Genomic DNA, 25,809 nt, shown 5'->3' on the forward strand with positions numbered 1-25,809 from the left:
CTGATGCTCCATCTTTCAAAACTTTTTTGTTTTGTCATTGTTTGCATTTAATAATTTTAAATTCATTCACTCTCCTTCCGTTGCTGATTACTGATTAATGCACAGAGGTTCCAAACTAGAGTTTAAAAGTGAAATCCAGTTCACTAATCCTTGTTTATCCACTTGCCGGATCAGCTTCTTAATAATTAAATCTTTAATCTAAATAGACTTAAAATTGTGAGCAAATTATATAATAACTGGAAGGCACAATGACTATAGAGTTAATTAGTCAAAGCAGTGATTTATTTTAATTATATTCTTTCTGATTAAAACATATCATCCTGATGCTTCGTCACACCCTGCTTTTAGAAGGACTTTGTTGTGTATAATTTGTATCAGTTGCTCCGTAAAAAAGCTGATAATTATAACCTTGCTGGATAAAAGAAAATGTCACCATGAAGTAGTAATTAGCTGTTTAGTGCTTAATTGTAGACTTAAACCCTTAAACTGGAGCAATATATTATTAGCAAAGCACAATCAGATTATATTGAATCATTAACAATCATTAAAAAAAAGACATAATTGGAAAACTTAGAATAAAAGCAGCAAACTGGAGTGAGAAGTGAGTAGATCTTCTAGTAATTAATCATCTGGGAGGTTAATTGATACCTAAATCGACGTAGAGCTTTGCCAGCTCAAATTCTTTCTGAATGTTTCACACGCTGAGGGGAGCGCATGTGTGTGTGTGTCTGGGGAGGGGTGGGGCATGCTGAGAGTGGCAGGCAAAGGGTTCTGGTAATTTTGACTGGGTGATAGCACAAAGCTGTCCCACTGCTTCCTATTGCAATTCTCGTGCAGTTGCTGCATTATGACTGCTGAAAGTTGTTTACTTTCAGTCGAAGAGGTTATAAATGGTCTTGTAGGGCAACCTTGAGTTCTAAGCTGAATTTCAGCTGTCATCATCCTATTATCCATGCCGATGCATTGAGTGCCACTATCTGAGTTGGTGGCAGCAAGCATCAGATCCAGCGATGCTCTTCCTGCTCACTGCTTTGCTGCTCAATCTGGCTCCATATCCAGGTTCTTGGTTGCCTGAAAGGAGGAAAGCACCAGATTGGAGTGATGGAAACAAAGGGCCTGAAGGGGCAGATGGATACAAGAAATGTGTAATTTCATTATGTACTTTTAAGAAGTAATTGCGAGTTAAGGGGAAAGTGGAATAAGTGAAGGATTAGGTAGAAACATGTTGTCATCCTAGGGTTTTGTGATGGTAGCTCCAATTATTGCAAGCAGTTTCTCCTCCAGGATCGTGCTCCAACGGAGGTCCACCTCGGCCTCCATCTATCTGTTGCATTTAATGGTATTTGCATGTACCTTGTCCCCAGAGAGAGAGAGAGAGACCATTTAAAAAGTTTCCAAAGGGACAGATATATTATGTTGTAAACATGAATGGTTTCCCCTCCGCTCTACCTCATCCACCAGTGCCTCAAGCCCTTTATTTGGGGGAAATAGGAGATTTGCTCCCTGCCATGCTTGGCTATTGCCTTCTGCAAAGATATCCAATCTGTGAAATGATTCCCACCAATCATTGTAACTCAGAGCACAGATTCTGCACCCAGTGCAGTTAGCTGGCTCCTGTGGTGCTTTACTTTCCTGGAACTGAGATCTGATTATTAGCTCGTAGACCACTGTTGGTGTAGCTGGTTTCTCCGCTCATGATGGAGACAAAATATGGCACAAAAACTCCACATACCAGGCAGGGCTAATTGCACATTTTGAATTCTTGCCATCCAATTTCTCTCTCAACAAGATTATACCCTCTTTTTACCTCTGAAATTTCCCATGTCAGGAAAAAGTGACTACTGCATGTGTGCCAAAGTTGAATGCATGTACAAACATACACAGGCAATGTGATAATAAGCAGTAAATTTGGTTTACTACTGGTGTAATATTTTGGAATATTAAACTTATAACAAAACTTATTTCATCAGGGGCATCGTTTTATTATGATACCATGTTGTTTTCAATGTCAAGTTTGCTGTTTCACTCCAGAGATTGGATTTAGATAGATTTAGGTTACTCCACTAGCTGGCCTCTATTTGGCAGTGTACACATGTCCATATAATCCAAAATGAAACCTGAAGCAAGAAAATCAATGGTTGTTACAAGAGTTGCAGTTAGTACCTTAAAGAGATCAGGAACTTGCTGGTTTCACAATAGTAACCTTACAGTAACAGTTCCTTGTGTTGTGATGGTTGAGTTTATCTGTTAATTTCCTCATTGACTCAATCTCCTTTTGCTTTATTATGTGTTTTCTCCACTTTGTTATTCAAAAATCATAATATGAAAATCCTTTTTTCTGAAATCACAGTTCCAGAAAAAAAATTTGCAATAATTACAAAGGCCTAGAAAATCTGTTCACACAAAATAAAACCGCATTAATTTAAAGCTGCACGAGTAGTTTTATTTCAGGGACCAAATTTGCTTTTGACTTAAAATGTATCTTTTCTTGGATTTTGAATGTATCTTTTCTTCTTCGGCAGCCCCTTTGGATCGAGGATTACTTGGTTTCACTCTGATTTTGTGGATTCTCAGGTGACTAATAAGACGAATGTAGGATTCACAGAGTCTTCCAGTGTGTAACTGTACAAACTGTATGTTTGTGCCAAAGTCATTTGAAAGGTGTGAACCTCTCTGTTGATTCATAAACAGGTCAGAAGCTCCAGAAGCAGATTTACCCTTGAGTGGTCATTGGGTTATGGCTTGGCCATCTCAAACATCTGAAGGCTGATGAGATATCTTATTATTGGATAACAAATGAAAATAAAAGCATTGCAGATGCTGGAAATCTGAAATAATAAAATAATGTCGAAAACACTTAACAGGTCAGGCAACATCTGTGGAAAAATGCTGAGACATCAACTGTTTTCTTTCCACAGATGGTGCTTGACTTGCTGAGAGTTTCCAGCATTTTTTGTTTTACGTTGTAATTGGAGGTGGTCACCCAGGCAGATATAATGTCCTTGAGTTCTCCTCTCCCTCATCTGGATGACAGTCCATCCTTCACAAATGCGAACATTATCACACGGCTGGGCTTCCCAGCGGCAACTCAGATGGTTACTGGCTCCCTCCCATACCTTGTAGCAGAAGTTCACCCTTTGCTACAACAGTTGAGCTCCATGTCATTTTTGAAATTTGGGGTCATGTCTATTGCCGATTGCATTCTGTTACCTCTCTCAATAAGCATGTCTTAAACTGTACTATGATTTCTAAAGCCCTTGATCCACATAGAAAAGTTTTGCATTTGTTTTTTTTGTCAAAAGTTTTCGTGTAATGTATAAAACTCTTGTGTATTTTTAGCATAATGTCCCCTACCTTTCACACTTATTGAAACGTGAAAAAACTCATTGAAAAACATGCAAGTTCTGACAGAGGTAGACAGGCTCATTGTGGAGAGGCTGGTTCCCCAAGCTGGGAGATCAAGAACCAGGGATCACAGGCTCAGGGTACAGAGTAAGATATTTAGGAAAGGGATGAGGACAATTTTTGGTATTGGTATTGGTTTATTATCGCCATTTGTACCGAGGTACAGTGAAAAACTTGTCTTGCATACCGTTCGTACAGATCAATTCATTACACAGTGCAGATACATTGAATTAGTACAGAGTGCATTGAGGTAGTACAGGTAAAAACAATAACAGAGTACAGAATAAAGTGTCACAGCTACAGGGAAGTGCATTGGAGGTAGACAATAAGGTGCAAGGTCACTAGAGGGTGGTGAATCAGTGGAATTCCCTTGGTGGTGGACGCCAAGCCACTGAATACGTGCAAGGAGGAGGTAAATAGATATCTCACACAAAAGGTATCAAGGTGCATGGGGAGAGAGTGGGAATATGGTATTGAGATGAAAAATAAGTCATGATCACACTGAATGATAGAGCATGCATGAAGGGCTGTGTGGCCTACTCCTGCTTCTATTTTTCTGTTTCTGTAGACACCATGAACAATATATCCTCCAAGAGCCACATGTTACATGATAAATGAATTTCCTTTTAGATAACTCTCAATATCTGTGCCTCAGGTACAATTCCGAGAAGATTACCAAGAGCTAAAGAAAACACTGTAAGTTAGGTGCTATGGAAAATGTTCCAATGTCACAATATTTGTAAATAAATATGAATGCACCCAGTTTGTAGGTTTGGCTGGCAGTTCTGCATGGAACTAAATGCCAGCAAGTATCAAGACGGCAGCATGAATGCAGAGGTCTACAACTTACTGACTGGGCACACTGATGATTTCCCACCTATGTTCTACTACTGGGCTTTGCATGCTGCTCAATGTTGAAACAGGAGACAGATGAGGTTTTCCCTGGTTAAGATCTACTGCAAGATCTATGAACCTATTCTTTTGACTGCCGATGTTGTGGTTGCAGGGCAGAAAGATAAGGAAAAGTAAGGTGCATGATTTAATTATTTGGTTTGTTTTAATCCATTTAATTACTAAAGGCTTTCTTATTATTTTTCATTTGTTATTAAGAACATCTCTTTGTTTCATTTTTATAGTTTTTAAATTTTTTTGAATGGCTGGGGTAGTCGGAGGCATTGAAAATTTGACCACTTTTACAGATGGCAAATTTAAAGGTGGAGCTTTGTCGCCTGTCAAAGTTTTTCAGAGTCATATTGTGGGTGGGGCTTGTTCAGGCCCACCCATATCCTGATTACATTGTTCAAGGCCCGTGTGCCACACAGGCCTCATTGCCGAGCTCCAGGGTGATCTCAGCCAGCAAGAATGACCAATTGGTCCCCAGGTCTGGGCAACCGAGAATGTGAGCAGTGAGTTTTGAGAACAGGCTTCACTTAACAAAATCCAACATGCTTTATAAAGAGTTATAAACTTTTTGGCAGTTGCATGTGGAAATGCCACTAATTAGGCCCAGAACTGAAGGTATTTCTCTGAAAAATCTCTGCTAATATCTCAACACCTGGTAGAGATCAGAAATGAAGAGCAAAGAAGATCGGTTGCCAAGAAATCATTTAGGGATTGAGAAATCCAGAAAAGGTTAAGCATGTGTAACTGGCATCTGCAGGGTGTTGTTTAGGTGAATAGTGTAGGGAGGAGCATTTAAGAGAGAAGGGAATTAAGGGTCATGCTGAAAGAGCTGAATGAGAAAGGGTAGTAGAAGGCTTGAGTGAAGGATATACACTGGCAGTGTCAAGCTATGCTAAGTAGTATATTGCCTTGCTGTATTTATGCCATGCAATACTATGTATTTGTCACTGTGATGTTAGATTTGTTTTCTTCTTATTAGGTACTTACTGTAGCAATTTTTTATTTGCGGTGCAATCATTATGTTTGCTTGGGCCAAGAAATATTGATGTACAACAATTCTCATGTTTTGATATATCTTAACTAAGTATAAACCATTTACATCAACTTCCCTTTATTACAACCAATCGATGAAAAATGCAAAATTTACAATGACATCTTTAGTACATGCAAACACTCTGGTGTGCTCCCAAACACTGTAGCCAATGATTTAGAAGTCTGTTTCAGTCATCTGACAATGGCAAACTGAAGTGGATCTTGGTAAAATATTTTCTGTGCAGTGAAGTTAAGTCAGCTACAAGGTAGTACATAGTCAGATAAGTTTGTCTTAACAACATGACTTTTCCCAGACCAATGCTAGAAATTGGGTAACATACAAAGGGAAAAGTACAAAGAAATTCCTGTGGGCTTTGAAATAGAAGTAACCACCACTATCTGATTATCTTTTAATTAAACCTCTTATTGTTGTACTTGGAGGATCAGAGGTTCTTGATAGGAACAAACATAGTCATAGTTTGAGATGCAAGAGACTGCAGGTGCTGTAACCTTGAGCAAAAAAAAACTGCTGGAAGAACTCAGCAGGTTGAACAGCATCTGTGGTGGGAAAGTCCCGATGAAGTGTTTTGACCTGACATGTCGGCAGTTCTTTTCCCTCCACAGATGCTGCTTGGCCCGCTGAGTTCCTCCAGCAGTTTATTTTATGGCCATACTTTGAAGTTGCTGGAAAGCAGCTTCCCTTTTACGGTGAATCAGTTCTGCTTTATGTTATGATGTCATTGTGACATGTGAAAGGTGAAAGTGACCGTTCATTGTCATTGATATTCCAATATCAGGGTGATATCAGGCAATATCAGGAAGAGAGCCTATTGATATGGGCAGAAATAAGATAGGTGAATATTCACCATAAGGGATGGAGACCAGCTGAGCCCTGATCAGCCCTGTTCATTTCCAGCCCATGCCCAGCTATTGGCTAGAGACACAGACTGCAGATGCTGGATTCTGGAGCAAAATATCAACTGCTGGAAAAAAACAGCCAGTCAAACAGTTTCCCATTAGTTTTGAAGAGTAGCTCCATTTCCGTTGGAGGTGAGCTGCAGCATTCGAATGAAAGAGATTGAGAAGAGTGTTGGGGCAGTGACACAGCCTTGCTTGACATTGGTTTTCACTGAGATTGACTCTGTTGTAGACCTGTTGTAGACATGTTTGGTAGTATTATGGTTTGCATGCCATTGTGGAGTGTATGTAAGATAAAAACACATTTCTGGGGCAGATGAATTTGCGGAGAGTATTTCACACTCCCTCTTGATTTGGGCCAAGGCTTTACTGAGTTTGAAGAAAGCCATGTATAGTGGCTGGTGCTGCATCATGCATTAATTTTTGTAATTGATGCATGGTGAAGATCATGTCTACTGCACCTGCAGATGCTTAGAATGCACAAAGGGATTCAAGGTGTAGCTCTTTGGTGATTGGGAGCAGGCAGTTGAGGAAGACATTAGTGGTGGCTTTGCCTGTCCCAGATTCCTGAACGAGCTATCCATTCCAAGCCTTGTTGTGGAAGGAGAAAATCATGTAAGCAGAGAAAAAGACTCAAGGATGTGCTGAAAGTTTCCTTGAAGAAATGTAGCTCTCCACTGACTCCAGGGAACCGCTGATCCATGACTGCTCAAAATGTAGAAGGAACATGAAAAGTGATATTGAGAAGCTTAAGAACATGCACAGGATTACACAGAAACCCAGTCCAACTGGTAGAAGTGGACTACCTCACAAATACCCACCTGGTCATCCCATCAACCACCTCCTGCCACAAATTTGGAAAAGTCTGTGGTTCTCACACTGGCCTCATTTGCTATTTCAGAACTGACAAAACCAGAGTGGAAGCAAATCATCCTTGATCCCAAGGGATTGCCTGAGAAGAAAATATAGAACAAGTTGATGTCATTGTTGTTTTTGGGTCCCAGAATTTGCCAGTAGTTGTGGGTACCTAAACTCTTCACCATCCATTGATCAGCCATCAGGACTATCATTTAATACGGCTGCCCAATCCTTTTCCAGATGCAAGTTCCTTGAAATGAACTAAATTCTGAGTTCAAAGGGAAAAAACATTCCAAACCGTAAAAGAAAAGTATGAGCAGGAGTTAGGCACATGGCCCCTCTGCATGAAGAAGTTGGCCCTCGCGTCCCTTTTAAATCTTTCCCCTCTCACCTTAAACCTACACCCATTCATAAGGCCATGGCTGATTTAATTTTGCTATCAGCTCCAGTTGCCTCAACATTGCCCATAACCTTTGACTTCCCCAGAGAACCAAAATAAGACTACTTTGGCTTTGAATACATACACTGATGAAGCCTATATTAAGCCCATAGCCCTCTGGGCTGGAGAACTCCAAAGGTTCACAATCCCCTTAAAAAGAAATTCTCTCATCATTTCTGTCTCAAACAGGTGAAGCTTTAATTTGAAACTATTCCCTTTAGATTTCCCCATAAATAGAACTACTCTCTCAACATCGACTTTGTCAACCTCTTCAAAATCAACAGGTTTCATTCTTCCAAACTCCATATAGACCAACCTGCTCAACTTCCTTTGTACGTTAGGATCAATATTTTGTGGGATGACTCCACCAATTCCCAAAACCTTTTAGGTAGCTGCTTCACCAGATGTCGGTCCTCCATGTCATAGAATAATACAGCATGAAAACAAGTCATGTGTACCTCAATGCATTCTGTACTAACTCAATGTAACTGCAATGTGTAATGAATTGACCTGTATGATCATTTTGCAATACAAGTTTTTCACTGTACCTCGGTACAAGTGACGATAATAAACCAATACCAATACCTTCGGCCCAACTGGTCCATGCTGACCAAGGTGCTCACCTAAGCTAGTCCCATTTGCCCAGGTTTGGCCCATATCCATCTAAACCTTTCCTATCCATGTACTTATACAAATGTCTCTTAACCTTTATTATTGTACCTGCCTCAGTTACTTTCTCTGGCAGCTCATTCTATATATGCACCACCCTCGGTGTGAAGAAGTTTACCCTTGTAATCTTTCCCCTCTCACCTTAAACCAATGCCCTCTAGTTTTTGGACCAGTGGTCCAAAACCAGCAGGTTTTCGTCCCTCCTTGCCGTGGTCCTGGCTATCCTGTCTACATTCTCTCTTCTCTCCTCTTCCTTCGGGTAGAAGATATAGGAACCTGAAGGCACATACCTCCAGGTTTCTACCCCACTGTGATAAGACTATTGAATAGTTCCCTTATACAATGAGATGGACTATGACCTCACGATCTACCTTATTGTGACCTCGCACCTTATTGCACTGCACTTTCCCTATAGCTATGACACTTTACTCTGTTCTGTTATTGTTTTTGCCTGTACTACATCAATGCAGGCAGTACTGACTCAATCTAACTGCACTGTGTAATGAATTGACCTGTACGATCGGTTTGTAGGACAAGCTTTTCACTGTACCTCGGTACAAGTGACAATAATAAACCAATACCAATACCAATACTAAACTTGCTCTCATTGACTACAGTATTTGCCCCTGATTCTCATCTGCCTCACTAATGCTCAGGATCTCACCCCCTGCTGGCAATCTAGTTAAAACCCTCGGGAGTAGCACTGGCAAATCTCACTCCCAGGACATTGGTCCCCTCCAGTTCAGGTGCAAACCATTCCTCTGATATAGGTCACCTCCACCCCAGAAGAGATTCCAATGATCCAAGAACTTGAATCTTTGCCTCCTGCACCAGCTCCTCTGCCACATATTCATCTGGCCTATCTTTCTATTTCTGCCCTCTCTAGCACTCATCAATATGATTGACTTGTGCATCTTAATCCCATGTAAATGAATTTTGACTTGTAAATACATTTTTCAAACAATTATATTGATTTTGTTTCTTTGCTTAAATACTTAAAAAATCACTTCTTCCATGGTGCAATATCTTGGATGCAAGCCTGAACAAGACTCTATAATTTGGTATAAATTGATGTCAGCGTTCAAAGAACAAGAAAGATGATGCAGAGCAGGAGTCTCTCTGAGGCACATTATCCAGAGAAGATAGGGGGAATCACATAGATACTGGCAATCTGGAACAGAAATAGGAAATTCTACTCTCAATTAACATCTTTGGAAGGAATAGGTAATTGAAGATTACAGGTACAGTCCTACTGTGGAAGGGTTGGCACCCTTACTGATGGCTTCCTTATTCATTTCACAAATGCCTGTTGTGTGTTTCCAGCAATTCCCATTCATTGTGAGGTGTGATCTCTTGAGTGGAATTTTTCATTCTCTCATGCCCTGTGAAACAATGCATCAGTCTCCAGCTTCCCTCTTTTTGACAAGTGCAACTGTTTACTTCAATGTACTGAAAAATTAAATTATAAAAGCCACTTTATCACTTGCCTACATTAGTCACACTGATGAATAGAACTCAACCAATAAGTACTTATCAGCTTGCAGACTTTTAGCATCTGAAATGCTTTAGTAGAAAACAGCAATTACTGCAGATTTACCTGTTTTGATCACATGCAGTCAGAAGAGAAAAATTATCTTGCACTTCTGACCAACAATCCCCAAGACCTCTGCACTCGTCTCTGTACATGTGCACTTCTGGAAATACTTCTCCACATTGATCTCTTCCTTATGTCCTCTTTAAGATCTTGTTTTTAGTTACTACTATTTGGCTTGGTCTCAATTTTTGCCTAATCATGCTTCACTTTTTTTCTGCTATATAAATACAAGTAGTTGTTATTGTTTGCCTTGCTATTAGATATCTGGAAGTCCTGTGAGTTGCATTCCAAATAATATTGCAAGTATATTATTCATAAGATAAGATGAGGTATCTTTATTAGTCACACGTACATGGAGACACATAGTGAAATGCACCTTTTGCGTAGAATGTTCTGAGGACAGCCCATCTGGCCCATTCAGCCTGCTCCACCATTCATCAAGATCATGGCTGATCAGGCCGTAGACTCAGATCCACCTACCTGCCTTTTCCCCATAACCAATTCCCCTACTATGCAAAAATCTGTCTTAAATTTATTTAATGAGGTAGCTTCCACTGCTTCCCTAGGCAGAGAACAACCCATCATTCATGCTCTTGGGGAGGTGTAGATAGTTTTCAATGAAGCTCTGAACATTTGTCAAGCTTGACTAAAATGTTCTGTGAGGCTTCATTTAAAATCGGAGTAGTAAAATCAAGGGATGACGTAGGTTCCACTTTCTGGGTTGCCCTGAAAAGATTATTTACCCCACCCCTTGAGTTTACCACTCCACTCATTACTGGAACTAACATCCATGGGTCGATCTTCGCACCAAAGGACATTTCCCAGGGTTAATAAAACTTATCTTCCCTTTGTTGAACAGCCAGTTATTGATAGAGTTAAAAACAAAGGTTCTGTTTTTAAAAGTCATAAAAAATCTGGCAGTCTTGTTGAGATTCACCTCAAGGCCAGTCTTTTTACAAAAACTCTCTAGAACCCTGAGGTTTTTAGACATGCCCTTGTGAGAGTCACTCACAAGAGCCACATCACGGTCAAAAGCCAGGACAGTACAGAAAGTATTTTCTACACCAAGATGGAACCCAGACCCGTCCCTGTCTAATGAACATAAAAGAATGTCCATAACGTGCCTTTAACTTCCATTCACACATTGTGTTAACTGGACCCACCAGTGCTCTCATGCTCTGGAAGTTTGTCCATCTTTCATTCATGAAGGAAATGTGTACCTGGTGTTGGAGAGGCTGCTGGGTTCTGCAGATCAGAGTTTGCCCATTAGAATTCTGCTGCACTTCATCCTGTAGTTGTACGGATCCCAACAGCAGGTGGTCAGGAAGTTCCCTGGCACCCACATCTATTGTGATCCAAAAACAAAGTGCTTGAAGTGCTCAGCAGGTCAGACCACATCTGTGGAAAGAGAAACAGAGTCAGTGTGCCCCTTAGTCAGGATCGAATGGGAGATAAAAGAAGCTTGTTAGACTGGGGTAGAGGAGGGATGGATGTCTCTGATAGGACAAAACCAAGGTGACAATGGGGATAAGTTGTGAACAAGGTTATCTGGCCAGTGAGTGAATGGGAGCAGTTATAGAGTGAGAACATTGACAGAAGAACGTAGCAGTTGAGAAATGGAGAGCAGGTAGACGTGTCTGGCAGGTCAGGCTGGGTGTGTCCTCCACTCCCAGAGAGGGGGGAGAATACCAGAGTTAATATCACAGATGGATGACTGATACAGAGAAATCACATTAGCTGAAGTTGTAGAATTCAACATAGGGTACAGAAGGCTGCAGTGTGCCCAGATGAAAGATGAGGTGCTGTTCTTTGAGCTTGTGTTGAGCCTCATAGTAACGGTACAGGAGGTCACAGACCAACGGATCAGAGTGGGAGTGAGACAGAGAATTAAAGCAGCAGGGAAAGGGCAAGCTCAAAGTTGCCCCTGTGGACTGAAATACTTGCTCTGCCAAACGAGCACCCAATCAATGTCAGCGACCCGGGTTCAATTCCCGCCGCTGTCTGTAAGGAGTTTGTACGTTCTCCCCGTGTCTGCATCGGTTTCCTCCCACATCCCAAAGATGTACGGGTTAGGAAGTTGTGGCATGCTATGTTGGCGCCGGAAGTGTGGAAACACTTGCGGGCTGCCCCCAGAACACTCTACGCAAAAGATGCATTTCACTGTGTGTTTTGATGTACACGTGACTAATAAAGATATCTTATCTTAAATGTTGCCACCCTTCTGGTGCCAACATAGCATGCCCACAACTTCCTAACCCGTACGTCTTTGGAATGTGGGAGGAAACTGGAGCACTTAGAGGAAACCCAAGCAGACACAGGGAGAACGTACAAACTCCTTACAGACAGCGGCCGGAATGGAACCCAGATCGCTGGCACTGTAATAGAATTATGCTAACCGGTATACTACCGTGCCTGCCCATAAGGTCTTTCCCTAAAGTTTAATTATAGCAAAGAGATAGGTAGCCAACTTACAGTGAGTTCCTTCTAGCTACACCATTCACTTACCGCTAAATGTTATGTTCCCCTTAGGAATTTTGCAATTAAAAAGAACTTGCAATTAAATGTTCTCCAAGAAATGCTCCTACTGTAAAACAGAGATGCTGTGTGTACCAAGATACACAAATTATCAGCCAAAGAAGAAGAAAATCCAATGTTGATAACTTATGTGATTTCATTTTTTAATAATAGAAGAGTGCACAGATCAGGATAAAATAACTTGAAATGTAATTGAATCTATATTAACAGTACAGTTCATGCATCAGTCCACTTGTGCACCAACAAATTGTGATTGTAATGATGTTAATTTCATATGATTTGTATTCTGGAGAGCCTCTCTTGGGAAAATCTCAGTCTGTCAGGCTGCTACTCCATCATGTAAAGGTGGCTGCTGCTTAAAATTGCCTCAACAATCATCATAGCAAACATTGAAACAACCACAGGTGCACAGTTTTAACATTCCATGCTGGGCAATTGACCAAAGTTAGACTAGTTTAACACTACCTACAAATGCAACATATTTTCAAGGTCTACTAGCAGCTCCAAAATAGAATGTATATCCTTTGCAGTGATCTTATTGGCCATCTGGTGATCATCTTTCTTTTCATATATTAATTTGCATAATTAATGCTAATATTTGAATTTCTTTGTCTTTCTAGATTCATCCATGTTGCACTTTGTTTTTGTACTTATAGTGCTTTACTACACTACCATCTTGTCCATTTGTGCCCTGTACTGTGACTCTCGGACAATGATCATGGGCAGATTAGGGGATCTTCTCTGGATTACATCGTGCATAATGAAGCTTTAGTCACATCCTCTAAGAAGCTGGAAGGGATGTAGCATGACCTAAAGGATACTACCTGACTTATCATCTATTTATTAGTTATGTAGAGATGTCCTCACCTCTGCCAGGGTTTGACAGTTCACTCTATTGCACGAGTTCACAGGACAAATCATCTGGAATGCATTGCCTGAAAGGGTGGTCAAAGCAGAATCATTAGCAACTTTCAAAGGAAACTGGATAAGTATTTGAAGGGCAAAATGTTGTTCGGATTATGGGGAAAGAAGTGGAGCAGGACTAAACTGATAGGACTTCCAAAGTGCCAGCACAAACCCAAGAGACCACACGAGCTCCCTCTCTTTTATACAATCGTGTGATTTCTAAGGCTTTTGTGGTAAACTGGGGTAGTTATCCAACTAGAATGTTCTTACAGAAGACTACACATTCCATACTGAATGAGATTACATTTTAAAGTGAAGTGGCAAAATATCATTGGCTTCATTGAAAGTTTTCAAGGATTGTTAGTATCATAGTTGGTTTCTAGGCTTTTGTTATCACAAATGATTTCAGACCCTCAGGATGTGCACATTTCAAAAGCATGTGCCAGTAGCTAAGCTCATAACTCAGCTACTCCGAATCATAGGCTGAAGTGCACTCTTCTGTACAGCAGAATGCTGGCCCTGGGACATCTGTCAGTGGACTCTCCATAGCATCCACCAGAACTGTGTCAACTTCCACAGATGTCCCAGTCCCCAGTCTGGGAAATCTGTGGACTTGTGCCAGGTTAAACTTGGAGCAGGTACAGTGGTCCCATTAAAATGAATGGGAGAAATTAGCTGCCAGTGGATCGGCAGTGTAAATGTTTCATTGCTTTTAGTCTTGCAAGTCTTACATTACTTTAGACATTTTCTGTAACATTATTTCTACTTTTTAATAGGTCCTGACTAATTTTGAATGTTTGTGAATGATATCCATAAATAATCAGTATTTTCAGAGCTAGTGAGCTTGGGAGCTGAGGCCTCGTTAGCTGCCGATTGACTAATTATTTGGGGCAGGTAAGCTAGTGATCTTGGTGACAACAGAAAATCTGCCCCAAAATGACCCAAAGATATTTTTCCAATGCTGCACCCAAAAAAAAGTAGAAACTTAAAATACCGAACAAGAAAGTGCATCACAAAACTGTAGACTCTCCAATTTTAATGTTTTTCAAAGGTAGGTGTGAAAGGAACTGTGATTCTGGATATCAAAATAGTGAATTGGAAACAAGTATGTTCTTTTGCATTTAATTGGGAAGGAAAAGGACATATGGGTTTGCTTTCAGTGCTAGAAAACGACATGATTTTCAGCTTTGGAGACTGAGCTCGCAGGAACCTGTTAATTTGTGGAGTGAGGTGCCACCTCTGGCAGTGGTTGCTGACGCTGTGAATTTGGAGCTAAGAAAGCTGACAGTTCATTGCTGCGGGAGCCTATAAAGGGTGCAAGCTGAACACTAAAGCAAGACCGTGCTAGTTGACTTGACACTTTTAAAGATAGAGAATCAGATGGTAATGACAGATGGGCAACTGATTCAGCAACAATTGAGTTGGCAGATTTAACCCGTAGACTGCTCGCAGGGAAACTTTTAGACTGGATGGCTTCATTCAATTTGGAGATCATGATCCGTGAAAATGAAATCATTACAGTAATAATATTGCCGAGTGATAAGCATCTTTCCACATTATATGTGCCATGACCTGCTCCTACAAGATAAAATCTAGCCAATTCCCCTGACCTTCAATGCCATTCCCATTTCATTGTACGTAGTGAAAGATTTATCAGTTCATAGTTTGTTTTACTTTCAAAATTTAAGTCAAGAGACTTGCTCACGGCTACATTGGACCACCAGTGGATACAGTTACATTGCTTATAAGAACAACAGATTTATTAAGTAAATGAAAAAAATAACCTGAAGATGCTGGAAATCTGAAATAAGATCCCACTCCTACTCTGATATATCCGTCCGTGACCTCCAGCACTGTTACAATGAGGCCCAATGCAAGCTTGAGGAACAACACCTCATCTTCTGTCTGGGCACACTACTGGACTCTAAATATTGAATTCTCCAGCCTTAGGTAACTTGCTCTTTTTTTCTGTCTGTATCAATGCTGGCCATTTCTGCCAGTCATTCCTCTGTGATTTTGGTTCAGTTTTCTCTCTCTACTTATACACATGACCTGCTGGATATGCCCCTCAACCCTGCAATCAGCACCTTATAATAGATGCAAAAAAGCATAATAATCACCATCTAACTGCCCATTTATCCATTTGACCTGACATCACCCTATCACAGATATTCCCTTTGTCTCCTGCCACCTTCTCTGCATTTAAAAATTACCTTTCTTTTCTTATTCCCTTTTCCCTAGTTCTGACAAAGGGTCTTGGACCTGAAATGTTAATTTTGTTCTTTTTTCCCACAGATGCTGCCTGACCTGCTGAGTGCTTCCAGCATTTTCTGTTTTTATTTCGGGTTTATTAAGTAAGTTGCATTCGGTATAGATGCAATGCTGAACAAAGACGACGGTTGCAATCTGTTCCTTGAAAGCTTAGAGGCTCACCCACTGTGCCACTCTTTTTCTCCATCTGTGTCCTGTTGCCTGCAGGTTCTCTTTCTGCTGGTGTCTAACCCCATACTTTATACTTTTCTTTACTCTTTGATCTTGCCTTCTAACCATCAATTTCCAGAGATTTCTTATTCCTCTTCCTTTCAAAAATACATTGTATATTTCATTTGTAACTAGCTATGTCTATTCTTTTGCAGATTGAGCCTTTTCTTACCACCCTTGTTTACTCTCTCATGGCCTGAGCTATTTCTTCAATGGTACACCTATAATGATTGTATAGAATTCTGTGGCAAACGTTGCTTAACTCAGCAAAATAACCCTCTGGATGTTTCAGTCGCTCCTTTGTTCCCCTTTAACTTTTACTCAGTGTTCTGGCCTGAGTTTACTTGTTTCAAGTTCCATATATCACTCCTGTTGGATTTACTGTTTTTCCCTGGACACTTTTCTGTTTCAAACATAACATCACAGCCCCACAGTCTAAATTACTGCTCTGACTCTCACATTATGCAAGTTTTAAACATTTTTCTGTTTCAGAACAATTTTTGCAGTTAGCATTATTTTTGATTCATCTGATCATCATGCTTTATTTCATGACATTATATTATTTTATTAAAGTTAACACATGTTGTATTTGCTTTACAATCTTCATCTTAAAATTAACAATCTTTACTTTACTATTCCATACAGCAACGATATTAACACAATAAAACACTTTAAAACAAGCTTATCTATTTAAAACATTTTACAATTTATTAAAGGTACCCCTTTTAAAAGTCTGGGTTATCATTGAGCAAAAGCTTAACAGGACCAGCCATTATAAGCAGGTAGATAATGCACCTGCACATCACCATAACATTGTTGTAACAATACTCAAAGAATCATGAAATCATTGAGTTAGGATTAAACTTGAGAACACAAGAAGTTCAACACCATCCAGACAAAGTAGGCCACTTCATTGACAGCACTACCACTGAAGTCTTCATCCATTTATTTCACCGTTGGCAAATGATGGCTGAACAGTGTTCCTTCTAGAAATGTACTGCATCAAATGTCTTGGCAGCCTTGTGGCTGCAGCCATTCCAAAAGCATAGCAGGCTGTAAGTAGAGACGAGGCAGCAGGTGGTGCAGGTCTTTCGATACCATGCCTTACTACTATTTTAAATGTCACAGTTGGTCAGATTCATTAACTCATAGTTGAAAAACATTTTTTAAAAAGTTAAAAATTGATTAATTCATTTAAATCACATTCAATATATGTAAATTAGTTAAAACCTTTTTACTGAAGGTCGGCAAACGTATTTGATTGACAGGGCCACATGAGATGTGCCAGCTATGGCTAAGGTTATAGGATGCATATCCAGCCCTTTAACGCAAGGCCAGCAGTAGAGTGGGAGGTCACTGTCATCTCACCTCCATCACATTCTGCCTTCCTGCGCTTCTATACAGAACCACCAGCTGGCCATCAGCGTAATCTGACCCTGTGTCCCATGGAGATACACCTCCTCCAGTGGGCATTCCTAATCCCCAAGTACTGCCTTGGTACGTCAACCTGGAGTTTGTGTCCAAGTCTCAGAGTGAGAAGGATGAAAGCAACAATGTCATTGGAACATTATCATCTGTAAGCTGCTATTTGGTCACGTACAATCATGAATGATTGCTGGGTTAAATTCTGCAAAGACTTGACTGATAAAAAACACTCCGACATTCAAGGAGAAAGTCTGCAGCTACATTTTCAAGCCAATCAGAGCTATGAAATGTATACAGTCTAAGATGAGAGAGATAAGAGATAAGATATCTTTATTAGTCACCTGTACATCAAAACACACAGTGAAATGCATCTTTTGCATAGAAAGTTCTGGGGGCAGCTTGCAAGTGTCGCCACGCTTCCGGTGCCAACATAGCATGCCCACAACTTCCTAACCCATATGTCTTTTGGAATGTGGGAGGAAACTGGATCACCCAGAAGAAATCCATGCAGACATGGGGAGAATGTACCAACTCCTTACAGACAGCCGATGGAATTGAACCCGGGTCGCTGGTGCTGTAATAGCATTACGCTAACCACCACGCTACAGTGCCTGCCCCATGACTTCAGGAAAGGGGGTGGTGTACATGCACCTGTCTACATCAATGGTGCTGAGGTCGAGAGGGTTGAGAGCTTCAAGTTGCTGGGAGTGAACATCACCAACAGCCTGTCCTGGTCAAGTCACGTAGAAGCCATGGCCAAGAAAGCTCACCAGTGCCTCTGCTTCCTCAGGAGGCTAAAGAACTTTGGTTTGTCCCCTTTGATTCTCACCAGCTTTTATCGATGCACCATAGAAAGCATCCTATCTGGATGTATCACGGCTTGGTATGGCAACTGCTCTGCCCAGGATCACAAGAAACTTCAGAGAGTTGTGGACACAGCCCAGCACACTACGGACACCAGCCTCCCCTCCTTGGACTCTGTCTTTACCTCTCGCTGTCTTGGTGAAGCAGTCAGCTTAATCAAAGACCCCACCCACCCGGGACATTCTCTCTTCTCTCCTCTTCCATTGGGTAGAAGATACAGGTGCCTGAGGGCACGTACCACTAAACTTAAGGACAGCTTCTACCCCACTGTGATAAGACTATTGAACAGTTCCCTTATACAATGAAATGGACAATGACCTCACAATCTACCTTGTTGTGACCTCGCACCTTATTGCACTGCACTTTCTCTGTAGCTATGACACTTTACTCTGTACTGTTATTGTTTTTACCTGTACTATATCAATGCACTCTGTACTAACTCAATGTAACTGCACTGTGTAATGAATTGACCTGTACGATCGGTTTGTAAGACAAGCTTTTCACTGTACCTCGGTACAAGTGAAAATAATAAACCAATACCAATACCAAGTTCATCCTTATTAACCTGGTATTGGTATTGGTTTATTATTGGTTTATTAAAAGACAGCATTGCTGAAATAAGCTTGAGCAAATATAAGTTTACTAAAAATAAACTATTTGAAAAAATATTAATCACGTTTCCTTCCAGGTTTCCAATTCTCCTCTCTGTTTAGCCAACTCCTACTTTTGATTTAAGTTTTGTTGTGATTCCCAATCTTTACTTTCCTTAAAAATGTGACATCGGAAAGATATCTCTTTTCAGATGGGATTAATGCCTTGAGCCATCAAAGGCAATTTTTGACCAATTTGAAGCACAGGATTTAAAAGCTAAACTGGTCATATTGGTAAAGGCTTCTTCAATAATGCATAAAAAGGCATTTGGCACCAGAGAAATGCAGTCCACTTTAGGCACCAGATGGCTGCAGTTGTCAATGATCTCCAATGCATATGTTTAGTGCATTCAATAGATTTCATAGTCATACATATCATTTTTCACACAATTGAAAATAAAAGTTGCCTTGTATATTTGTAAATCGGTGAATTAGCTGTCACTTTGTGGAGGAGAAGGGAGCCGATTAGAGCAGTGTGTTGTATGATTGGTACTTAAAGTCAATACATATAGGTGAATACTGGGAAGTGAAGTCTATTCATAACACACAGCATATTTTAATGGTTTGTTAATGATTTGTTCCAATAACAGGGAAGACCAGTTGAATCCTTAGTATCCATAGAATCCTGTTTCCCTAGTACGAAAAGATGGACTCACAATCTACCTTGTTATGTCCTTGCACCTTATTGTCTACCTGCACTGCACTTTCTCTGTAGCTGTGACACTTTACTCTGCATTCTGTAATGTTTTACTACCTCAATGCACTGTGTAATGAATTGATCTGTATGAACGGCATGTGACACAAGTTTTTCACTGTACCTTGGTACATGTGACAATAATAAACCAATTCCAATTCCAACAAGAGATAGTGGGCAGAATATTTGCATATATTATGTCTCGGTACCAAAACACATGTTGTTACCATAAGCATATCGTCAGGAAAATTCAGCAACAGATTTGATTCAATACATGAATAAGAAAAGACCATGTTAATAACTAAAGACTCTGAAGAACGTTGGTCTTTTTGATTGTTTGAGATATATGTTGAGACCAAATTAGAAAGGTCATGAGGTTGGTTATATTCATTTAATTGTGACTATTACCACAGGAAGGTAGAAGAGACTTTCATCCCATAAATTCACAAAACTATTCAAAACCAGTCTCTAAGATACTGTCTTTGCTCTCTACACCATGTTTTTCATCCTGGGCTCAGGACTAAACACACTTTATATGTTTTCTATCTTCTGTTTGAAAAACCTTATCAAAGCCAACAAATTCAGATTCAACACATCACTAGATAAATGTGCATGGGCAGAAAGTGACGCCTAATTAATCTCATCACAGACATGATCACACAAACTGCTAATCCCACTGTTAGTTTGGAGACACCTGCCGACAATGTTGTTTGTAAGTGGTTCACTTTTACCCTGCTCCAGAATAATTCATGTTGCTCTACATCATTATCACTACAGCAAGCACGGCTGGACCTGTGTGAAGGCTCAGTGGCTGCTGTTCAGCAATTGCCATCTCAGCTGAAGTAGTCATATTTGTAGTGACTGAACTCAAAGACATCATAAATACCTCTTGTGATTTGCTTCACAGCGCAGTATTAGAGGAGTGATTCATTGTCAGAGATGGCTACTTTCAGCTGAGGTGCTAAAATGAGATGCCTTCGTATGATATTAAGGATTCATTAGTATTGTTCTAAGCTTTGATATGAACTCTGGCAGAAACCAAACAGCAAGGGAGCCAAGAAGAAAAGAAAACTTTTGGACACCTCCATAATGTAAGGTCCAGATTTGAACCTCCTTGGCCCTTTGGTTCCATTATTAACTTCAGGATTTATACATCCAGTTTCCTCTGTTCCACATTTCCGTGATGTTATCAAAATGTAATACCTATCTGTTTTAAAATGAATTTGTTAGCTCAGGATGGTTTGATGTACTGAAAATCTCCTCCCTGGAACTGAAAAAAAGTAGTTCCAATGTTGTCAAGGAGGGTTTTGCAATTTGGGGGAATGAACTTTGCCCAGGAAACTCATATATGTGGGATTCCCTATGCCCTGTGGATTATCAGTTCCTCTGTGTACACCTCACTTCTCAAAAATCCCCAACCAGTTAGCCAAAAGGGTTAACACTCTAGAGGGTGCCTTAGCCTGCTATTAATGTGGTGGGAATATGAATTGTACTGGGGTAGGGTGGAGTGGGAGGAACATTCAGAAGCCCAAGGATGAGGATGTGAATTTGGATAATGGGAGGAAATCCATCTTTGTGGGAAGTGTTTTTCTGTCTGGGAAGAAGGGAGCCAATTGGAAGAAGCTGGTTTGGTGGATAGGAGAGAAGGAAGTAATCCTGCTCTTCCTGCCCTACAACAATATCTAACCTCCATTTCAGAGCTGTCCTCACCTCTCTCAAGCTGCCAGTTACCTTTAGCCTCAGAACACTGGCCTGCCAAGGTTAAATCTATATTAAATATGAAGCTTCCAGACATATTATAATAATTATTAAGCAATCCTTCCTTTGAAATGGGTTGCCTACAGAGCAGTCCTGCTTCCATTATACCAATAATTTTGTGGGCTCAGGAAATGTTTTTTAAAATTTTAGCGTCATCCCTGACACCATTCCACCTATTTTAAGGGTTAATGTTAAAGGTAAATTTAGAGATAAAGGTAACGTTAAAGGTAAAGAGAAACTCTAGTTCAAGTGTCCAGCTCAAGTCCAGTTGAGTGTTACCAATGTTTCTTGTTAGTTATTTTAGTTTATGTGAAAAATCTGCTTAATATAATATTTCATCTTAACATTCATGGATTTTTTTCTTCAGGTTGTATGTGTTACTAGTAAAACCAACATTATTGTCCATCCTTAACCGCCCTTAAGAAGGTGGTGGTGAGCCATTTTCTTAAACCATTACTGTTATTCTGGTGATGTTACACCTGCAATGCTGTTAGGGATGGAATTCTAGCCTGTACATCTAGCAATGATGAAGCAACAGTGGTGTACTTCCAAATCAGTATGGTGTGACTTGGAGGAGAATACACTTCCTCTGGAAGTGTATTAATAATGTGATCCCATAAAATATCTTTGTGCACTATTGCAATGCAGTTGATATGCTGTTTGGGTTACAAGGAGAAATCATATGTTCTGAACAGAAGATTTTGCATCAAGAAACACTGCTTTACCGCAACAACTCTCATTATTGTTTCTCTGAATGATACCGATAAATTTTAGTGATTTCTTGCCAGTTTTGTGTTGTGAATGTTTACTTAAATTGCAACCATTAGTAGACTATAAACTCATTCATATTCAGTCTTCACCTCAATAAAAAAATTCTTTTTTCCTTCAGGAAAGGGGGAGGCCATGATAGATACTAAGCTATCAGGCATTGTCTGCAGTGGACAATACTCAACAGCCATGTGATCCTTTTGCATTCTGAACAATCTTAAATTAACTTATTTTGTTTGTTTATGATAAGTAGGCATTGCTATCAATACAAACCACTGCAGTTCATGCAGTGAAAGTGTTCCACAGTGATCTTAGGAAATTTAAGGACACTGAACCAATAAGACTGTAGGAATTACATGTATTTCCATGTCAGGATGCCAGGGAACTTGCAGATGGTATTCTGTGCACCTGCTACTCTTGTCATTCTTAAGGTAAATGTTGTGGTCAAAGAAGCCTTGTCAAAGCATTCTGGTGAATTATTTAGATGATGTACACTGAAGCAAGCAATGAATGTTTAAGGTAGTGAATGGGCTACGAAAAATCTGAATCAGATTACAACTGAAGATGCACTAACCCATTGCGTTGCTCAATCCACTGTATAATTATCTATGTTAATGCTTAAAATGTACCATCATCCAGTCACTCCTTTTGATGTGTATTTTGCCATGATATGACTGTTTTGATAAGGTTAAGAGAAGACATTTTGTGCAGACCCCACCCATATTGTATTGATGTAAAGTTCTGTTACCATGTGAAGCAAGTGCTCCCTACAATCAATAATCTTCAGATCATGCCACCACTGTGATGTCAAGATCTTTGACTTGTCTTCTTCAACTTCTCCCTATTTTTAACAAATGTTTGTCTTATTTATTTCTAGGTCCACTGAGGTTTATCTCACAGGCAGAGTCGGTTGCTGCTTATGCAGGAGATGTCGCTGTGTTGAAATGCGAAGTGACTGGTGAGCCAATGCCTTCCATTCATTGGCAGAAAAACCACATCGATCTGCAGCTAAGTGCTGATGACGTCCGCATGGCTGTTCTCCCCTCTGGATCCTTGGTGATCAGTAAGCTGCATGCAGGGGACAGCGGGTCCTACCGTTGTCTTGCAGAAAACCCCGGAAGCTCAAGGACCGGAAATGATGTTGATGTTCAGGTTCTGTCCGGTAAGAGGATGTTAGATGTTGGACATGTTCTTAAAAGGTTATCTGTTGTGCAAAACACTAAATATTCCCATTGAAAGCAGATCCATTGGTGCTTGTCTGCATTATGGAAATGCATGTTTTCTTATTTTACACAGCAATGATTGAATGCATCTTAAACAGAAATGGGCGAAGGCCTGTTTTTCTTCATAACTAAATGATACAGTTGTACAATTGCACAACGTGAGCATGTCAGTATTAAGCACTCATGAGCCATACAGCAGTCAGTTGTATAGTAAAGCTCCTTCAAATCAGCAATCATAATATTCCTTTGCACTAACCTCGGAAAACCATCTCCGTCCTACACTAATGTAGCTTTTCAATTTCCCAGAGGAGTCATCCTCCTAACCTTTCCAAGAGATATTTTCAATATAGTGCCACATATGACTGCCTGAAGCCATTTCACTTAAGACTATTGCATCCTGGTAAACAGAGCAAAGTTTCAGACCAGTATTCAAAGCTAAAGTTGAACGCAGGCCCCATAGATGAAAAAAACAATGGCTAATGTGGCAGAGGTATTTCATTGGGCATTGCTTTAATGGCAACATTTTTGTTTTCATCAATACAGCATTTCAATAGTGCAATGTGTGAATATTTACATTTCTATAATAACAGAACTTAGATTTAAGTCTGCGATTCTCATGGGATGAAATTCAAGTCTCATGAGACTAACCATAACTCACCCCATGGCAATCCAAATCATACTTCACAGCTATTTATGCCTGACACATCCTTGTTCTGAGCAACAATTTCAAGACCAACAATATACCATGAATTGGGACTGTTCCTGAGACATAGACATTGCTTCTATTCCTGCCAGTAAGCAGTACATTCTGCTTCACTGTGATAGCAGAAACCATCCGAGAAGGATAAAGAATATTGCTGTGAATGCTTGGCTGCCTGAAGCAATTTATCTGTGCAATAACTTTTTTGATACCTGCTGTTTGAACCCTGAAAGAATTTGGAGAGTTGTGGTCTTCATGATCTTTATTCATGCAATGTATATTTCAACTTCATGGATGTATAGTGAGTCTGAAGTCAGGTGACTCAAAATCCACATTAGTACTGCCACATCACTGATGGCTCTGACTGCAATGTTTTATTTGGAATACCACAGAGATTCATTGGCCTTGATATTTTTGAGAAGGAGTGGATCTGTGTGTTTGCAGGGGAGCCACCCGGAAGCTCCTAGAACTTGGAAACCTTGCAGAATGTAAAAGCAGGATGTCAGTGGCAATGCTTAATTCTGTTTGTCTCCAGCAGCTGGCCAGATTGACAGAGTGCCGGAGGAGGTCCCCAAAAAGACTGTGTAAGGAGGGGAAGGGGTCTGCAAAGATTGCAGGCCATAGAAGATGAGGTGGAAGAGTTGTGGAAGTAGGAGTCTTCAAAAGCATTTCCATCCTCGGCAATGGCAGGGTGTAGCATCTGTCTTGAGATCCCCACCGTCACAGAAGCCAGTCTCCAGTCATTTTGATTCACTCCACATATTATCAAGATATGACTGAGATGACTGGATACAGGAATGGGAATGGGATTAGACAGCATCTCAGCTGTGCAACTGAAGTCCTGCACGCCAAAAGTAAAAACAGGACAAATCCAATCCACTTAATTACCACCAAATTTGCTTAGTCTCAGTTATTAGCAAAGTGGGGGAAACTATCATTGTTAGCACCATCAACCAGCACTTATTCAGGGCAACTCATATACTGTATACCTCGTATGTCCACTTATATCCAGGCCAACTCACCCGATGGCCTGTTTTGGTTTTGTCAGGACCACTCATTTGCAGACCTCATCACAGCCTTAATCCAAACACGTAGCAAAGAGCAGGAATTGCACAGGTGGGGTGAGAGAGATCGGCCCCGATATCAGGAAAGGATTTGATCTAGTGTAGCATCAAGGTTGCCGAGCAAAACCGAGATCAATGGGCATATATAGAAGAACAATCCAATGGCTGGTATTGTATTGTGCAAAGAAAGATGGGAGTGGTTATTGGCTATCCCAACCCCAGGACATCACTGTTGGGTGTTCCTCAGCGCAATGTCATAGTTCCATCTCCAGCTCCTACAGCAATGATCTTTCTATCATGAAGACAGAATAGGGGATATTTGCTGATGATTAAACAATGTTCAATTCCATTCTCAGCTGTATATTGGAGAACCCTCTGGTAACCCATGAGTTATATGTTAGGTCTGAGGTCTTGATTTTCAAATAACCTTTTCCTCAATGATCAAAGACTGTGCTGGCACATTGAAGATGGTGCCTCAAGAGACTTTGCAGGTCAGGCAGTACCTGTGGAGGGGAATGAACAGTTGACATATCATCTCCCAGCTTCAGTCGCTATTTCCATCCTTCGTTTCCCCACCTGACTCCATGTGCCAATCAACGCCTTCTCACCTGGATCCATCAATCACTTGCCAGCTGTTGCCTCACCCCTCTCCCTCACCTCTTTATGCTAGTCTCTCCTCTCTACCCTTTCAGTCCAGATGAAAAGCTTTGACCCAAATCATTAATTGTCCATTTTCCTCTACGGATGCTGCTTGAGCCACTGAGTTCCTCCAGCAGTTCATTTTTTGACCTTGAAGGTGTTGGTGAATTTCATCATCAACATTTACCTTCACTTAGAGCTGGTTCCCAAGATATGGGAAGTGGTCCACACCACCCTTTACAATATGGCACATTGGCAACCCTATTTCTCTTTCTTACCCTTTC

General features: G+C 40.5%; 1 protein-coding gene across 1 annotated transcript in view; it reads left to right on the forward strand.

Moving 5' to 3' along the window:
* dcc (DCC netrin 1 receptor) overlaps positions 1–25,809 on the forward strand; it is a 703,166-nt gene that overhangs the window by 197,858 nt on the left and 479,499 nt on the right. Inside the window, exon 4 of the mRNA XM_052034012.1 lies at positions 22,777–23,061. Within this exon, the coding sequence (XP_051889972.1) occupies positions 22,777–23,061 (285 nt within the window). The remainder of the gene's footprint in view (positions 1–22,776; positions 23,062–25,809) is intronic.

The sequence above is a fragment of the Pristis pectinata genome, chromosome 2, assembly GCF_009764475.1.
Source record: "Pristis pectinata isolate sPriPec2 chromosome 2, sPriPec2.1.pri, whole genome shotgun sequence".
NCBI classification, from domain to species: domain Eukaryota; kingdom Metazoa; phylum Chordata; class Chondrichthyes; order Rhinopristiformes; family Pristidae; genus Pristis; species Pristis pectinata.